Here is a 13481-nt window from a genome sequence, read left to right as displayed (position 1 = left end):
GAAACACGGTCCTGCCAGGTCACTTTCAAAACGCGTTGGAGGCGTTTTATGTGAAAGGATTCCAGTTATTTTAAGTGTCGACTGAAGACTGTCCGTGTTTCACATCCATAAAGGACTGTAGATACACACACTGCCTGGTAGACTGCAACATTGGTGTCTAGGTGCAGGTTGCTCTTGTTAAAAACAGCTTCCAAGGTATTCAAAGTGTGGTACAATGGCAAGTGAGGAGTCTGAGAAGGAGAATGCGGGTGGTGCAGGTGGAGGATCAGATTACCTGATATAGGACCTCTGTTTTTGGGATGTTAACAGACAGCCCCATTCTGCTGTATTCTCTCACAGCTGCTGTGAGGGTGGCTTGTTGAGCTTCTAGGCTATGAGCGCAATCGTTACCCAATCATCTGCCTACTGAAGCTCATGTCTCTTTAATGACCCCTACAACCGCTGACACAAACACACACCTCACAATGGTTGGGTGTTGGAGCAAAAACCTTAGCAAAGGCAAAAGGAGGAGAGGTGGGAAGCCAGCCGCTGATGTAGATATCTGCATGTATTATGAGATCTCTGCATATTGGGTCCTTGCAGAAATGGCCAGCTCTAACTGGCTGGTCCTGCATGGTAAGGTGTGCTATGACCATACACATATAGTTCACAGAATGGACACACAGTATGCCCTCTGACCATGGGAATGTCCATTCTAGAAATTCTAATTCTATGATTCTGACCCACTGGGACCAGAAGAGTGACACTGGAAGTGGGTGAGGTCACTAGGAGGGCGGGGGTGAGGATGACCTGACTTTTAGAGAGGAAGAGGGTCATCAAACACACTTTCCCACCCCACCCAGCCAGACAGACACAGAGATCCACCCAACAGTCGTTTCTATGCCAGATAAGGGTGTAGATTACACAGCTGCTGCCACTTCTTCCTTCGAGAGGAGACCTGCCTTTGATACCATCGATCACCACATTCTTTTGGAGAGATTGGAACCCCAAATTGGTGTACACGGACAAGTTCTGGCCTGGTTTAGATCTTATCTGTCGGAAAGATATCAGTTTGTCTCTGTGAATGGTTTGTCTTCTGACAAATCAACTGTACATTTCGGTGTTCCTCAAGGTTCCGTTTTGGGACCACTATTGTTTTCACTATATATTTTACCTCTTGGGGATGTCATTCGAAAACATAATGTTAACTTTCACTGCTATGCGGATGAAACACAGCTGTACATTTAAATGAAACAAGGTGAAGCCCCAAAATTGCCCTCGCTAGAAGCCTGTGTTTCAGACATAAGGAAGTGGATGGCTGCAAACTATCTACTTTTAAACTCGGACAAAACAGAGATCCTTGTTCTAGGTCCCAAGAAACAAAGAGATCTTCTGTTGAATCTGACAATTAATCTTGATGGTTGTACAGTCGTCTCAAATAAAACTGTGAAGGACCTCGGCGTTACTCTGGACCCTGATCTCTCTTTTGACGAACATATCAAGACTGTTTCAAGGACAGCTTTTTTCCATCTACGTAACATTGCAAAAATCAGAAACGTTCTGTCCAAAATGATGCCATGCTTTTGTTACTTCTAGGTTAGACTACTGCAATGCTCTACTTTCCGGCTACCCGGATAAAGCACTAAATTAACTTCAGTTAGTGCTATATACGGCTGCTAGAATCCTGACTAGAACCCAAAAATTGGATCATATTACTCCAGTGTTAGCCTCCCTACACTGGCTTCCTGTTAAGGCTATTAAGCCCCCCCCCCTTAAAAGAGTTAGATGCACTATTGTAAAGTGGTTGTTCCACTGGATATCATAAGGTGAATGCACCAATTTGTAAGTCGCTCTGGATAAGAGCGTCTGCTAAATGACTTAAATGTAAATGTAAATATAAGGCAAGGGCTGATTTCAAGGTTTTACTGCAAAACCTACAAAGCATTACATGGGCTTGCTCCTACCTATCTTTCCGATTTGGTCCTGCCGTACATACCTACACGTACGCTACGGTCACAAGACGCAGGCCTCCTAATTGTCCCTAGAATTTCTAAGCAAACAGCTGAAGGCAGGGCTTTCTCCTATAGAGCTCCATTTTTATGGAATGGTCTGCCTACCCATGTGAGAGATGCAGACTTGGTCTCAACCTTTAAGTGTTTACTGAAGACTCATCTCTTCAGTGGGTCATATGATTGAGTGTAGTCTGGCCCAGGAGTGTGAAGGTGAACGGAAAGGCTCTGGAGCAACGAACCGCTCTTGCTGTCTCTGCCTGGCCGGTTCCCCTCTCGCCACTGGGATTCTCTGCCTCTAACCCTATTACAGGGGCTGAGTCACTGGCTTACTGGTGCTCTTTCATAACGTCCCTTGGAGGGGTGCGTCACTTGAGTGGGTTGAGTCACTGACGTGATCTTCCTGTCTGGGTTGGCGCCCCCCCCCCCCCCCCCCCCCCCCCCCCCCCTTGGTTTTTGCCGTGGTGGAGATCTTTGTGGGCTATACTCGGCCTTGTCTCAGGATGGTAAGTTGGTGGTTGAAGATATCTCTCTAGTGGTGTGGGGGCTGTGCTTTGGCAAAGTGGGTGGGGTTATATCCTTTCTGTTTGGCCCTGTCCGGGGGTATCATCGGATGGGGCCACAGTGTCTCCTGACCCCTCCTGTCTCAGCCTCCAGTATTTATGCGTCAGTAGTTTATGTGTCGGGGGGCTAGGGTCAGTTTGTTATATCTGGAGTACTTCTCCTGTCTTATCCGGTGTCCTGTGGGAATTTAAGTATGCTCTCTCCTTCTCTCTTTCGCTCTCTCGGAGGACCTGAGCCCTAGAACCATGCCTCAGGACTACCTGGCATAATGACTCCTTGCTGTCCCCAGTCCACCTGGCCGTGCTGCTGCTCCAGTTTCAATTGTTCTGCCTGCGGCTATGGAACCCTGACCTGTTCACCGGACGTACTACCTGTCCCAGAGCTGCTGTTTTCAACTCTCTAGAGACTGCAGGAGCGGTAGAGATACTCTTAATGATCGGCTATGAAAAGCCAACTGACATTTACTCCTGAGGTGCTGACTTGCTGCACCCTCGACAACTACTGTGATTATTATTATTTGACCGTGCTGGTAATTTATGAACATTTGAACATCTTGGCCATGTTCTGTTATAATCTCCACCCGGCACAGCCAGAAGAGGACTGGCCACCCCTCATAGCCTGGTTCCTCTCTAGGTTTCTTCCTAGGTTTTGGCCTTTCTAGGGAGTTTTTCCTAGCCACCGTGCTTCTACACCTGCATTGCTTGCTGTTTGGGGTTTTAGGCTGGGTTTCTGTACAGCACTTTGAGATATCAGCTGAAGTAAGAAGGGTTATATAAATACACTTGATTTGATTTGATTTGACCTCACACAGAAACACACAAGCTATGTTCTGTGAGTAAAACAGCTTCAATGGACTCTTGCAGGACTGCAATAAAGAATGGTGGAAATGCCACCCATGCAGTCACAAGACAGGGCAAATACTTTTGTATTTATTATTTTTGTATCTACAAGAGTGCCCCATACGGTGAAGGGGCAAAGGGTCTATTTGGAATTCACAATAACACCCATCTCTGCACTGGGTCTGAATGAGTAAAAACCTGACGAATCATCCATATGGCGTTATCAGCTGTGCATTCCATTAAGGCAGGGGGTTTAACCCAATTAGATCCAGTTAGGAGACTTCACTTTGGACCTTCTGCGAACTTTACAACAATACAATATCTATTTCTGCAATCCCTTTCCGTAGCGTACAAAACAAAGTCAAGCGATTTGGCTTTAACATATTTAATTGCAAAATATAATTATATACAGTACATTGTGTAAGGAAAGAGGCTATGCTTTGACTAAGACCCACACCCCTCTCACAGACAGTACAAAGTCCTGTAAGTCTTATGACCAGAGTAAGAGCAGAAATACAATACATAAGCATACATATTTCTTTGTTTCTGAAACTGAACGCAATTCAATGCTTTCAGTGTCATTCACGACAGCATAATAAAAGGGGAAAGACAGACATTTGTTTTTCCTTCTGTCTTCAGTCAGTGCTCATTGCTACACTGAGCCGGGGGGAAGACCAAACGTTTGTAGTCTTTTGATCTAGTGCTTGATTCATCTCTCAGGCAAGCGTCGACTGGCTCATCATGGGCGACAGTGGGGACCGTCGTTGTCAAGAGGGAGAGAGAGAGGTTGAGGCGCTGGGCCCTTAATGCTGGGAAATAGACAATTCCTGGAAACTGATCTCATAGACTACCTGTTGGGCGTAGGCTACTCACACATTGTGTCTAGTTCCTGACTCCAACCTTCCTCACAGACTAATACTTGGCCAAACCCCTTCATCTTGGCCCCATACAGCATACATTCTAAACCTTACACTCCGGGGTAAAGAGGGCTCTCCAGAAGCATCATACAATTCTAATATACACAAAACCCATTCAAGGACAGGAACGCTACCAGGTGAGAGGGTACATCACATTTTGTTCTGTAGTTACAAACAGAAATAAACATAATGGAGATCCTATACGGATAACTACACTCTTAGAAAAAAGGGTTCCAAAAGGGTTCTTCGGCTGTCCCCGTAGGAGAACCCTTTTTGGGTTCCATGTAGAGCCCTCTGTGGAAAGGGTTCTACTTTGAACCCAAAGGGGTTCTATTAAAAGGTTTCTACCTGGAACCAAAAAGGGTTCTTCAATGGGTTCTACGAGGAGGGTTCTTTGGGTTCTAGTTAGCACCTTTTTTTCTGAGTGTACAGTAAATGGAGAGTGGGAATTCCTCAAACAGAATGCCTTTGTCATTGGTTATCAACTCAATTGGAATGTCCAGCAAGGCGAGACTCACGTTTTCCCAGCCAGAGGGTAGGAATTCCACTAACAAAATCGCTTTTCCGTCATCTTAACAAGCTTTACAGCTTCTGTCATCCTCCCCTAACCACAATAATTCCACAAATGCTGAAGAATATCCTGACTTTTGCCATTCTTTAATCACATATATATATATATAAACAATTAAAATATTGTAAAACATGTAACCATTTTAGCATAGTCGCTGTCAGGGTTCACATCTGGGACAGGATGGAGATGGGCATGGGCATGGAATGTAATGGATTGTCAAGAATGACATAAGTCCATAAAACCCTACTATCTTAAATACTTTCCTAAGGCGTGTATGGAGTCGAAACATTTACATGGCTGTCGCCACTTTTCGTTAGAGGAGCATCGAGGAATGTGGAGAAGATGAGTTTTCAAGAAGCGACCCAGAGGATGTTGACCTGACACGCTACACAACACTGACGGACCCTTTCTTGAACCCCTGTATCCTTGACGATGCCGATTTGGTACTACTCATTCTGTATCAGTGCATCCATAAAGGTCATGTGTCAGGTGTTTGGGCTGTGAGATTGTTTTGATAGGACTCCACAGAGCTAAGCCAATCATCAGTGGCTGGAAGATGATAAGCAGTGCTCTGTAAAATAGTTGAGTCAATGGCCCCAGTCAGGGGATGGAGAGAGTGAGTCTGAACATGGAGGTGAGCCAGGGTGGATGAGGACTGATCCAGGACGTCCTATCAGGAGCTGCCATCTCCGTTCTTGGTCTTGAGCACCACCAGGACCACCATGATGGGGATGAGGCAGATGGGGGTCATCACCAAGGCAAACACGATGCTGGGCGGGGGGTCGCTCAGCGCCTCGTTGGGACAGTCCCGGAAGAACCTGGAGTGGATGTTTACAAACTCATTCTCCACCATCCTGTTGGGCCAGGGGATCAGCAGACACTCTGCTATCTCCTCCGTGCACATGGTGAAGGTGTTATACATCCTACAGAGAGGGATAGGAGGGGTACTATTAGTACAAGAGAGGGCAACATTATGTGCTCTGAAAGACATTATTAAGAGTTTCATGGTATGGATGTGCCATTAATGAGTGAGTTAACTCTGATTTCACTTGACTATGTGTTGGGTTTCTCAAAACTACTGTTTGAACTAAGCATGTGATAATGCAAGACCGACGGCATGATAAGTTGGATCAGAAATGAATTAAACAGAATAATACGTGGATTAAAAGAAGCATTTAGGCCTACCTCTTCACATTGTTCCAGTTGCACCAGTCTGTGTTGTTTAATGACTCCATGGCACTTACAAAATTAATGTAGCAGGTTCCCATAAATAAGGTCGCGTAGCACTCCGTCCTTGGGGGAAAATACTCACAAACTTCACAGTATTGTTCACAGTTAACATACGTATTCCCACAACCTGTACAATAAGAGAAAGAGAGAGGGAGAATACTGTAACGTTAGAAAATCAGTTCTGTGAAATTATCCAATCATCTAAAAGGAATCCATTAAATGAAGGATTAGAAGGATGTCTAGAAGATTCATGGTTACACATTATTACGAACAAGGCCCAGTCTAATCTTATGTTGATTTAACAGCAAGCAGAAACAGCAGTGTCACCTCTGATTCAACACTATTAAATAGCCTACACGTAGAGTCAGAAAGGTAATAATGGCCCACCTAATCCACTGGAAACTCTTCTCTCTTCGATGTCTAAGAAGAGAAAATGACAATACATGTGGTTACAGTTGACTGACCAATGGTTGTAATCACAACAGAAATGTCTGTTAAAAACAGCCTCTCAAACAGACAGACTGAACAGCTGTGTCATTCAACATCTTTTTTAAAGAAGGAACAAATCTTCTGAAAATGTTTTTCAAATTATCAATGTAACATTTAAGATAGCAATCGAAACGAAGCATGCAATGAATGTAATCTTTACTGCCGCACATCGTGTCAGCAACTCAATCTGACTGTCCAGCAACGCGAGACGCGCGTTCACTGCCGCCCGGGCCGAGCCCACACACTCACCAGCAAGAACAGAGAGGAGCATCCCAAAGAAAACAAGCGCTCCCTTCATGTCAGAGAAAGTGAACATAGGAGAGTTTCCCCCACTGACTGACGACCATCGAGACTAAGCCTGAACTTCTAACACCGAGCCCTGCAATGCATAACAGGAAACTAGACATGGGTGGAAGCAGCTAGACTCGGCATTACCCTCGGTTACCAGATGTCAGATCGGTGTATCCCGCGGTTAGGTTACCAGATGTGGCTCGAGGATCTGTCTGTCTGCCCTGAGCCTTGGCATCAAGCTCTTCCCCTCTCCAGTGCATGTCTTTAGGATTGTCTTGCCTTTTAAAGGGGTGGAGGCTCAAAAGATTGTCCTCTCTCTCTCTCTCTCAAATAAAAGGGAGCACACCCAAGTTGGGCTGGACTCACATCTGAAAACCTTTTACTCTTTAAGTCTCACAAACTTTTTAGTCTCCATTTCTCACAGTCAAAGGTCTGGCTGACTTGCAGCTTGTGATTTATTTGCCTTGAGGGCTGCCTCTGCCAAATCGGAAACATAAGTAAACATTTAGGACCAGGGCGTTTAGGGTGGATGTAATCATGACTCCGCACGGTGTGCTGTGCAGACAGCTGTGGATTCATATCTGGGTTAATGTGATCATATCTGGAAGATGTTATTAGAGTCACCCAGCTGTTTGCAAAGACCAACTCTCTATCTACCCCACAGCCACAGGCAAGTAATGCAAATCTCCAACTCACTAGGACTTTCAGCGTTCACACAATAGGAAAAGCCTGGGAATATGGGTGGACTCCTTCTGGATCTGTATGTAGTACCTTGAGTCATGTGGAGCTGCATGACTGTTACCTCAGCAGACTACTGTCTCCGTTTCATACTGCTTTTCAAAGACAACGCATTAGACCACTTCTTCATCCTCACTAAAACGATTATTCATATCTCAAGCTCCTTATCAAAAAGGACGTTTTTCAAAATAACAAGTCTTTGTCGATTACTGGGATGAAATAAAAACATTTAAAGTGACTTTAAAAATATTTAGAAGATGTATTCTCAGGACAATCTATGCTACACAATGTGGTTGGGCCCCTGAACACATCTGTTTGCTGAGCAACGGTTTTGATTTAGTAATGACATCAGGAAATGTGTCTTTTCAGCAGAGGAGGAGCTCAGAGTTGGAGGGGAGTGGAGCGGAGAGAGAGAGAGAAAAAGGAAATCGTAGGGTGAGGAACAGTGAAGGGGAGCTAACTGCTCCAAAGTTCCAGTTGTTTCACAACTCTAGAGTTCATGTGTTGAACACAGCCGTCACATGGGGCGAATGGTGAACAAATACAGGAAGTGCAGCCCAGTTGGGGGGCTGCCTGTAACGAGGTTTCAGTTAACCTTTGACCCCAGACAATTATGGGCCTTGTGTCAGCTGCTGCTGACCCACCACTGGTGGGGACCTCCCCACAGGTTTGTCTTGGCTTCACGTTATGCTAGAAGCCTAGGACTCTTGGCAGAGAGCTGCATCTCGGTTTACTTTTCTTTTTTTAAGAGGCTGGCCAGTTTTGTTCTGAACCCATGTGTTTACAGTGCTTGTCCAACAGAGTCCCCCATGAATTCAAATATCATTTCACATCAAAGCGTTGCGCGATAGTGATGACGAAGGACAAACCTCGACGGTAATGTTTGTTTAGAACATTAATGGGGTGTTACACCATTACAAACATTTACAACATAATCAATCTGTGATCATTATGTTATGCAATACCAATATTGTGAAATAGGTATTAAAATGTTGCCTAAAAAGTTTTTAATTAATCTGGTAACTTACCATGGTTTTGGTCGTTTGTATTTCTTGTTGCGTCATGCCGTAAAGTGAAACCTAATTGATGAGAATAACATACTGTTTAATCAAAGTATTGTTATAAATGTAGTTATCATTGCATTTACATGCAATGATAACATAATACATTTACATCTTATCCAGAGCGACTTGCAGTAGTGAGTGCATACATTTTCGTACTTTTTTGTACAGGTCCCCTGTTGGAATCAAACCCACAACCCTGTCGTTGTAAGCGCCATGCTTTACAAACTGAGCCACACAGGACCCCAACGGGACCCCAAGGGGACCCCCGTCAAAGTGAAGACAGCCTAACAAAAAACATGTGTGGTTGTTCCCTTGGTCTTTAACACTAGTTGACATTGATGAGTTGTGTTAGTTGATGTAGAGACCATGAGAAGAGGACAACAGTCAGTTACCTGGTGTGGTAGCTTGTGGCGCCTCGTAATGTCCTATCAGACCAGCTGCTGTAGAGCTCAGTGCTACAGGGACAGACACGAAACAGGGACAATGTCAATGGAGAGTTCTTTACAGAAAAGTGTGCACTCACATTCTCACACGTGCACAGTCAGAAAAATAGACAAAGACAAACACAAGCAAGCAGAAATACAGAAATGAGTTGACAGATTTTTTTACATATATAAGACTGATGAACATATAGGACAGAGAGAGGAGTGTGGGAAAGAGAAACAATTGAAGAGAGAGAGCTGGTCAGTGGCAGGGAGTGTCTCCTCCCTTTGTTCTCTGAATAAAGTCTGAAACAGTTCAGCCATTTCCTCAAACACAAACTATTTAATGTAGTCTTTGGATAACTTGGTTTGTTTTTGTTTTTTTGAAGGAGAGTGATCTGGTCTGGGAAATTGAGTCTAAAGTTGAGGTGTTCCTTATTAAACCGTTATTGTGACATTGTGTTCTGTGAAGACCGTGATTACCTCAACTACATTATCTTATGTATTTGTTGGTAGAAACAGATCCTCTAAATTAGAACAACAATCTGCTTAAAATCTTCAAGAAAGACACCAGATCCATAACATCATCATACCTATATTTAACCTCTGTTTCTTCACCATTGGAGCAAGAAAATGTTTTTAACAAATCAAAATCACTAAGTTTAGGCTACTTTAAAAAATAATCTAATATTAGATCTGCCAAGCTCTTACTAAAATCCCTTACTTCTAAGCATTCCACTTTCTGTAAGAGGTGAAATCTAGGGCAATATTTTACATACTTTTTCTCTCAGTAATTCAACATACTTCTCCATACCCCTGGCCCTTTTTGTATACATATAGTACTCTGTAAATCATCTACTTACCCCAGAGAAGAAGAGTCAGAAAGCAGCAAGAAGAAGAAGACACGGGAGACGGATTAGGGGCTTTCATTTCTGCCTGACACTGCTCTGTCCCTCTTCCCTGGTGGACCCAGATTACATATCTCAACCTTTCTGCAGGAAAGCTCTATAAAACAACAGGAAGCTCTCGTTTCCTAGGATGGGTGGCTTGGGCGGGTTCCCACAATAGTGCAGACAGCCCCAGATAAGGGGAGAGCTACTGTAGCCCACTACCACTTACAATACAATTCATCTCTCTCCTACTCTCTCTCTCTCCTTCTCACTCGACTGCTCTCTCTCTTTCTTTCTCTCCCTCTCTCCCTCACACTCTTTTTCCTAGTTTCTCTCTCAATTCAATTCAATTCAAGGGGCTTTATTGGCATGGGAAACATATGTTAACATTGCCAAAGAAAGTGAGGTAGATAATATACAAAAGTGAAATAAACAATAAAAATTAACAGTTAACATTACACATACAGAAGTTTCAAAACAATAAAGACATTACAAATGTCATATTATGTATATATACAGTGTTGTAACAATGTACAAATGGTTAAAGTACACAAGGGAAAATAAATAAGCATAAAAATGTGTTGTATTTACAATGGTGTTTGTTTTTCACCTTTTTCTTGTGGCAACAGATCACAAATCTGTGCTGTGATGGCACACTCTGGAATTTCACCCAGTAGATATGGGAGTTTATCAAAATTGAGTTTGTTTTTGAATTCTTTGTGGATCTGTGTAATCTGAGGGAGGAGGTTAGGGAGGAGGTTAGGAAGTGCAGCTCAGTTTCCACCTCATTTTGTGGGCAGTGTGCACATAGCCTGTCTTCTCTTGAGAGCCATGTCTGCCTACGGCGGCCTTTCTCAATAGCAAGGCTATACTCACTGAGTCTGTACATAGTCAAAGCTATCCTTAAGCTTGGGTCAGTCACAGTGGTCAGGTATTCTGCCACTGTGTACTCTCTGTTTAGGGCCAAATAGCATTCTAGTTTGCTCTGTTTTTTTGTTAATTCTTTCCAATGTGTCAAGTAATTATCTTTTTGTTTTCTCATGATTTGCTTGGGTCTAATTGTGCTGCAGTCCTAGGGCTCTGTGGGGTGTGTTTGTGTTTGTGAACAGAGCCCCAGGACCAGCTTGCTTAGGGGACTCTTCTCCAGGTTCATCTCTCTGTAGGTGATGGCTTTGTTATGGAACGTTTGGGAATCGCTTCCTTTAAGGTGGTTGTAGAATTTAACAGCTCTTTTCTGGATTTTTATAATTAGCGGGTATCGGCCTAATTCTGCTCTGCATGCATTATTTGGTGTTCTACGTTGTACACTGAGAATATTTTTGCAGAATTCTGCATGCAGAGTCTCAATTTGGTGTTTGTCCCATTTTGTGAAATCGTGGTTGGTGAGCAGACCCCAGACCTCACAACCATAAAGGGCAATGGGCTCTATGACTGATTCAAGCATTTTTAGCCAGATCCTAATTGGTATGTTGAATTTATGTTCCTTTTGATGGCAAAGAATGCCCTTTTTGCCTTGTCTCTCAGATCGTTCACAGCTTTGTGGAAGTTACCTGCGGCGCTGATGTTTAGGCCAAGGTATGTATAGTTTTTTTGTGTGCTCTAGGGCAATGGTGTCTAGATGGAATTTGTATTTGTGGTCCTGGCGACTGGACTTTTTTTGGAACACCATTATTTTGGTCTTACTGAGATTTACTGTCAGGGCCCAGGTCTGGCAGAATCTGTGCAGAATATCTAGGGGCTGCTGTAGGCCCTCCTTGGTTGGTGACAGAAGCATCAGATTATCAGCAAACAGTAGCCATTTGACTTCAGATTCTAGTAGGGTGAGGCCGGGTGCTGCAGACTTTTCTACTGCCTGTGCCAATTCGTTGATATATATGTTGAAGAGGGTGGGGCTTAAGCTGCATCCCTGTCTCACCCCACGGCCCTTTGGGAAGAAATGTGTGTGTTTTTTGCCAATTTTAACCGCACACTTGTTGTTTGTGTACATGGATTTTATAATGTCGTATGTTTTACCCCCAACACCACTTTCCATCAATTTGTATAGCAGACCCTCATGCCAAATTGAGTCGAAGGCTTTTTTGAAATCAACAAAGCATGAGAAGACTTTGCCTTTGTTATAGTTTGTTTGGTTGTCAATTAGGGTGTGCAGGGTGAATACATGGTCTGTTGTACGGTAATTTGGTATAAAGCCCATTTGACATTTTCTCAGTACATTGTTTTCATTGAGGAAATGTATGAGTCTGCTGTTAATGATAATGCAGAGGATTTGCCCAAGGTTGCTGTTGACGCATATCCCACGGTAGTTATTGGGGTCAAATTTGTCTCCACTTTTGTGGATTGGGGTGATCAGTCCTTGGTTCCAAATATTGGGGAAGATGCCAGAGCTAAGGATGATGTTAAAGAGTTTTAGTATAGCCAATTGGAATTTGTTGTCTGTATATTTGATCATTTCATTAACGATACCAGTAACACCACATGCCTTTTTGGGTTGGAGGTTTTTTTTTATTATCCTGTAGCTCATTCAAGGTAATTGGAGAATCCAGTGGGTTCTGGTAGTCTTTAATAGTTGATTCTAAGATTTGTATTTGATCCTGTATATGTTTTTGCTCTTTATTCTTTGTTATAGAGCCAAAAAGATTGGAGAAGTGGTTTACCCATACATCTCCATTTTGGATCGATAATTATTTGTGTTGTTGTTTGTTTAGTGTTTTCCAATTTTCCCAGAAGTGGTTAGAGTCTATGGGTTCTTCAATTACATTGAACTGATTTCTGACGTGCTGTTCCTTCTTTTTCCGTAGTGTATTTCTGTATTGTTTTAGTGATTCACCATAGTGAAGGTATAGACTCAGGTTTTCCGGTTTTCTATGTTTTTGGTTGGACAGGTTTCTCAATTTCTTTCTTCGATTTTTGCATTCTTCATCAAACCATTTGTCATTGTTGTTCATTTTCTTTGGTTTTCTATTTGAGATTTTTAGATTTGATAGGGAAGCTGAGAGGTAAAAGATACTGTTAAGATTTTCTACTGCCAAGTTTACACCTTCACTATTACAGTGGAACATTTTACCCGGGAAATTGTCTAAAAGGGATTGAATTTGTTGTTGCCTAATTGTTTTTTGGTAGGTTTCCAAACTGCATTCCTTCCATCTATAGCATTTTTTAATGTTACTCAGTTCCTTTGGCTTTGATGCCTCATGATTGAGTATTGCTCTGTTCAAGTAGACTGTGATTTTGCTGTGGTCTGATAGGGGTGTCAGTGGGCTGACTGTGAACGCTCTGAGAGACTCTGGGTTGAGGTCAGTGATAAAGTAGTCTACAGTACTACTGCCAAGAGATGAGCTATAGGTCTACCTACCATAGGAGTCCCCTCGAAGCCTACCATTGACTATGTACATACCCAGCGTGCGACAGAGCTGCAGGAGTTGTGACCAGTTTTTGTTGGTTATGTTGTCATAGTTGTGCCTAGGGGGGCATATGGGTG

General features: G+C 43.2%; 1 protein-coding gene across 2 annotated transcripts; it reads right to left on the bottom strand.

The window, feature by feature from the left end:
- Positions 1 to 3760: 3760 nt before the first annotated feature.
- Positions 3761 to 10175, bottom strand: LOC129832958 (receptor activity-modifying protein 1-like). Of its 2 annotated transcripts, XM_055897118.1 has the most exons (6): positions 9977 to 10175; positions 9084 to 9146; positions 8656 to 8706; positions 6497 to 6529; positions 6065 to 6236; positions 3761 to 5802 (listed from the first exon to the last, which is right to left on the bottom strand). In XM_055897118.1, the coding sequence occupies exons 1-6, from the start codon at positions 10041 to 10043 to the stop codon at positions 5553 to 5555; spliced, it is 636 nt and encodes a 211-aa protein (XP_055753093.1). In that variant the 5' UTR covers positions 10044 to 10175; the 3' UTR covers positions 3761 to 5552. The 2 variants fall into 2 exon arrangements, with proteins under 2 accessions (XP_055753093.1, XP_055753094.1); XM_055897119.1 differs by lacking the exons at positions 8656 to 8706; positions 9084 to 9146; positions 9977 to 10175 and adding an exon at positions 6848 to 8625.
- Between the last annotated feature and the right edge of the window lie 3306 nt (positions 10176 to 13481).

The sequence above is a fragment of the Salvelinus fontinalis genome, chromosome 34, assembly GCF_029448725.1.
Source record: "Salvelinus fontinalis isolate EN_2023a chromosome 34, ASM2944872v1, whole genome shotgun sequence".
NCBI lineage: Eukaryota > Metazoa > Chordata > Actinopteri > Salmoniformes > Salmonidae > Salvelinus > Salvelinus fontinalis.
This window is presented reverse-complemented; position numbering and strand designations above follow the sequence as displayed.

Excerpts from the sequence above, each read along its gene's own strand:
- LOC129832958 (XM_055897118.1), bottom strand. The coding sequence starts at position 10,043 with ATGAAAGCCCCTAATCCGTCTCCCGTGTCTTCTTCTTCTTGCTGCTTT. Across the intron at positions 9,147-9,976 it reads TCTGACTCTTCTTCTCTGGG|CACTGAGCTCTACAGCAGCT; the intron begins GTAAGTAGATGA and ends CTGTCCCTGTAG. Across the intron at positions 6,237-6,496 it reads AAGAGTTTCCAGTGGATTAG|GTTGTGGGAATACGTATGTT; the intron begins GTGGGCCATTAT and ends CTTATTGTACAG.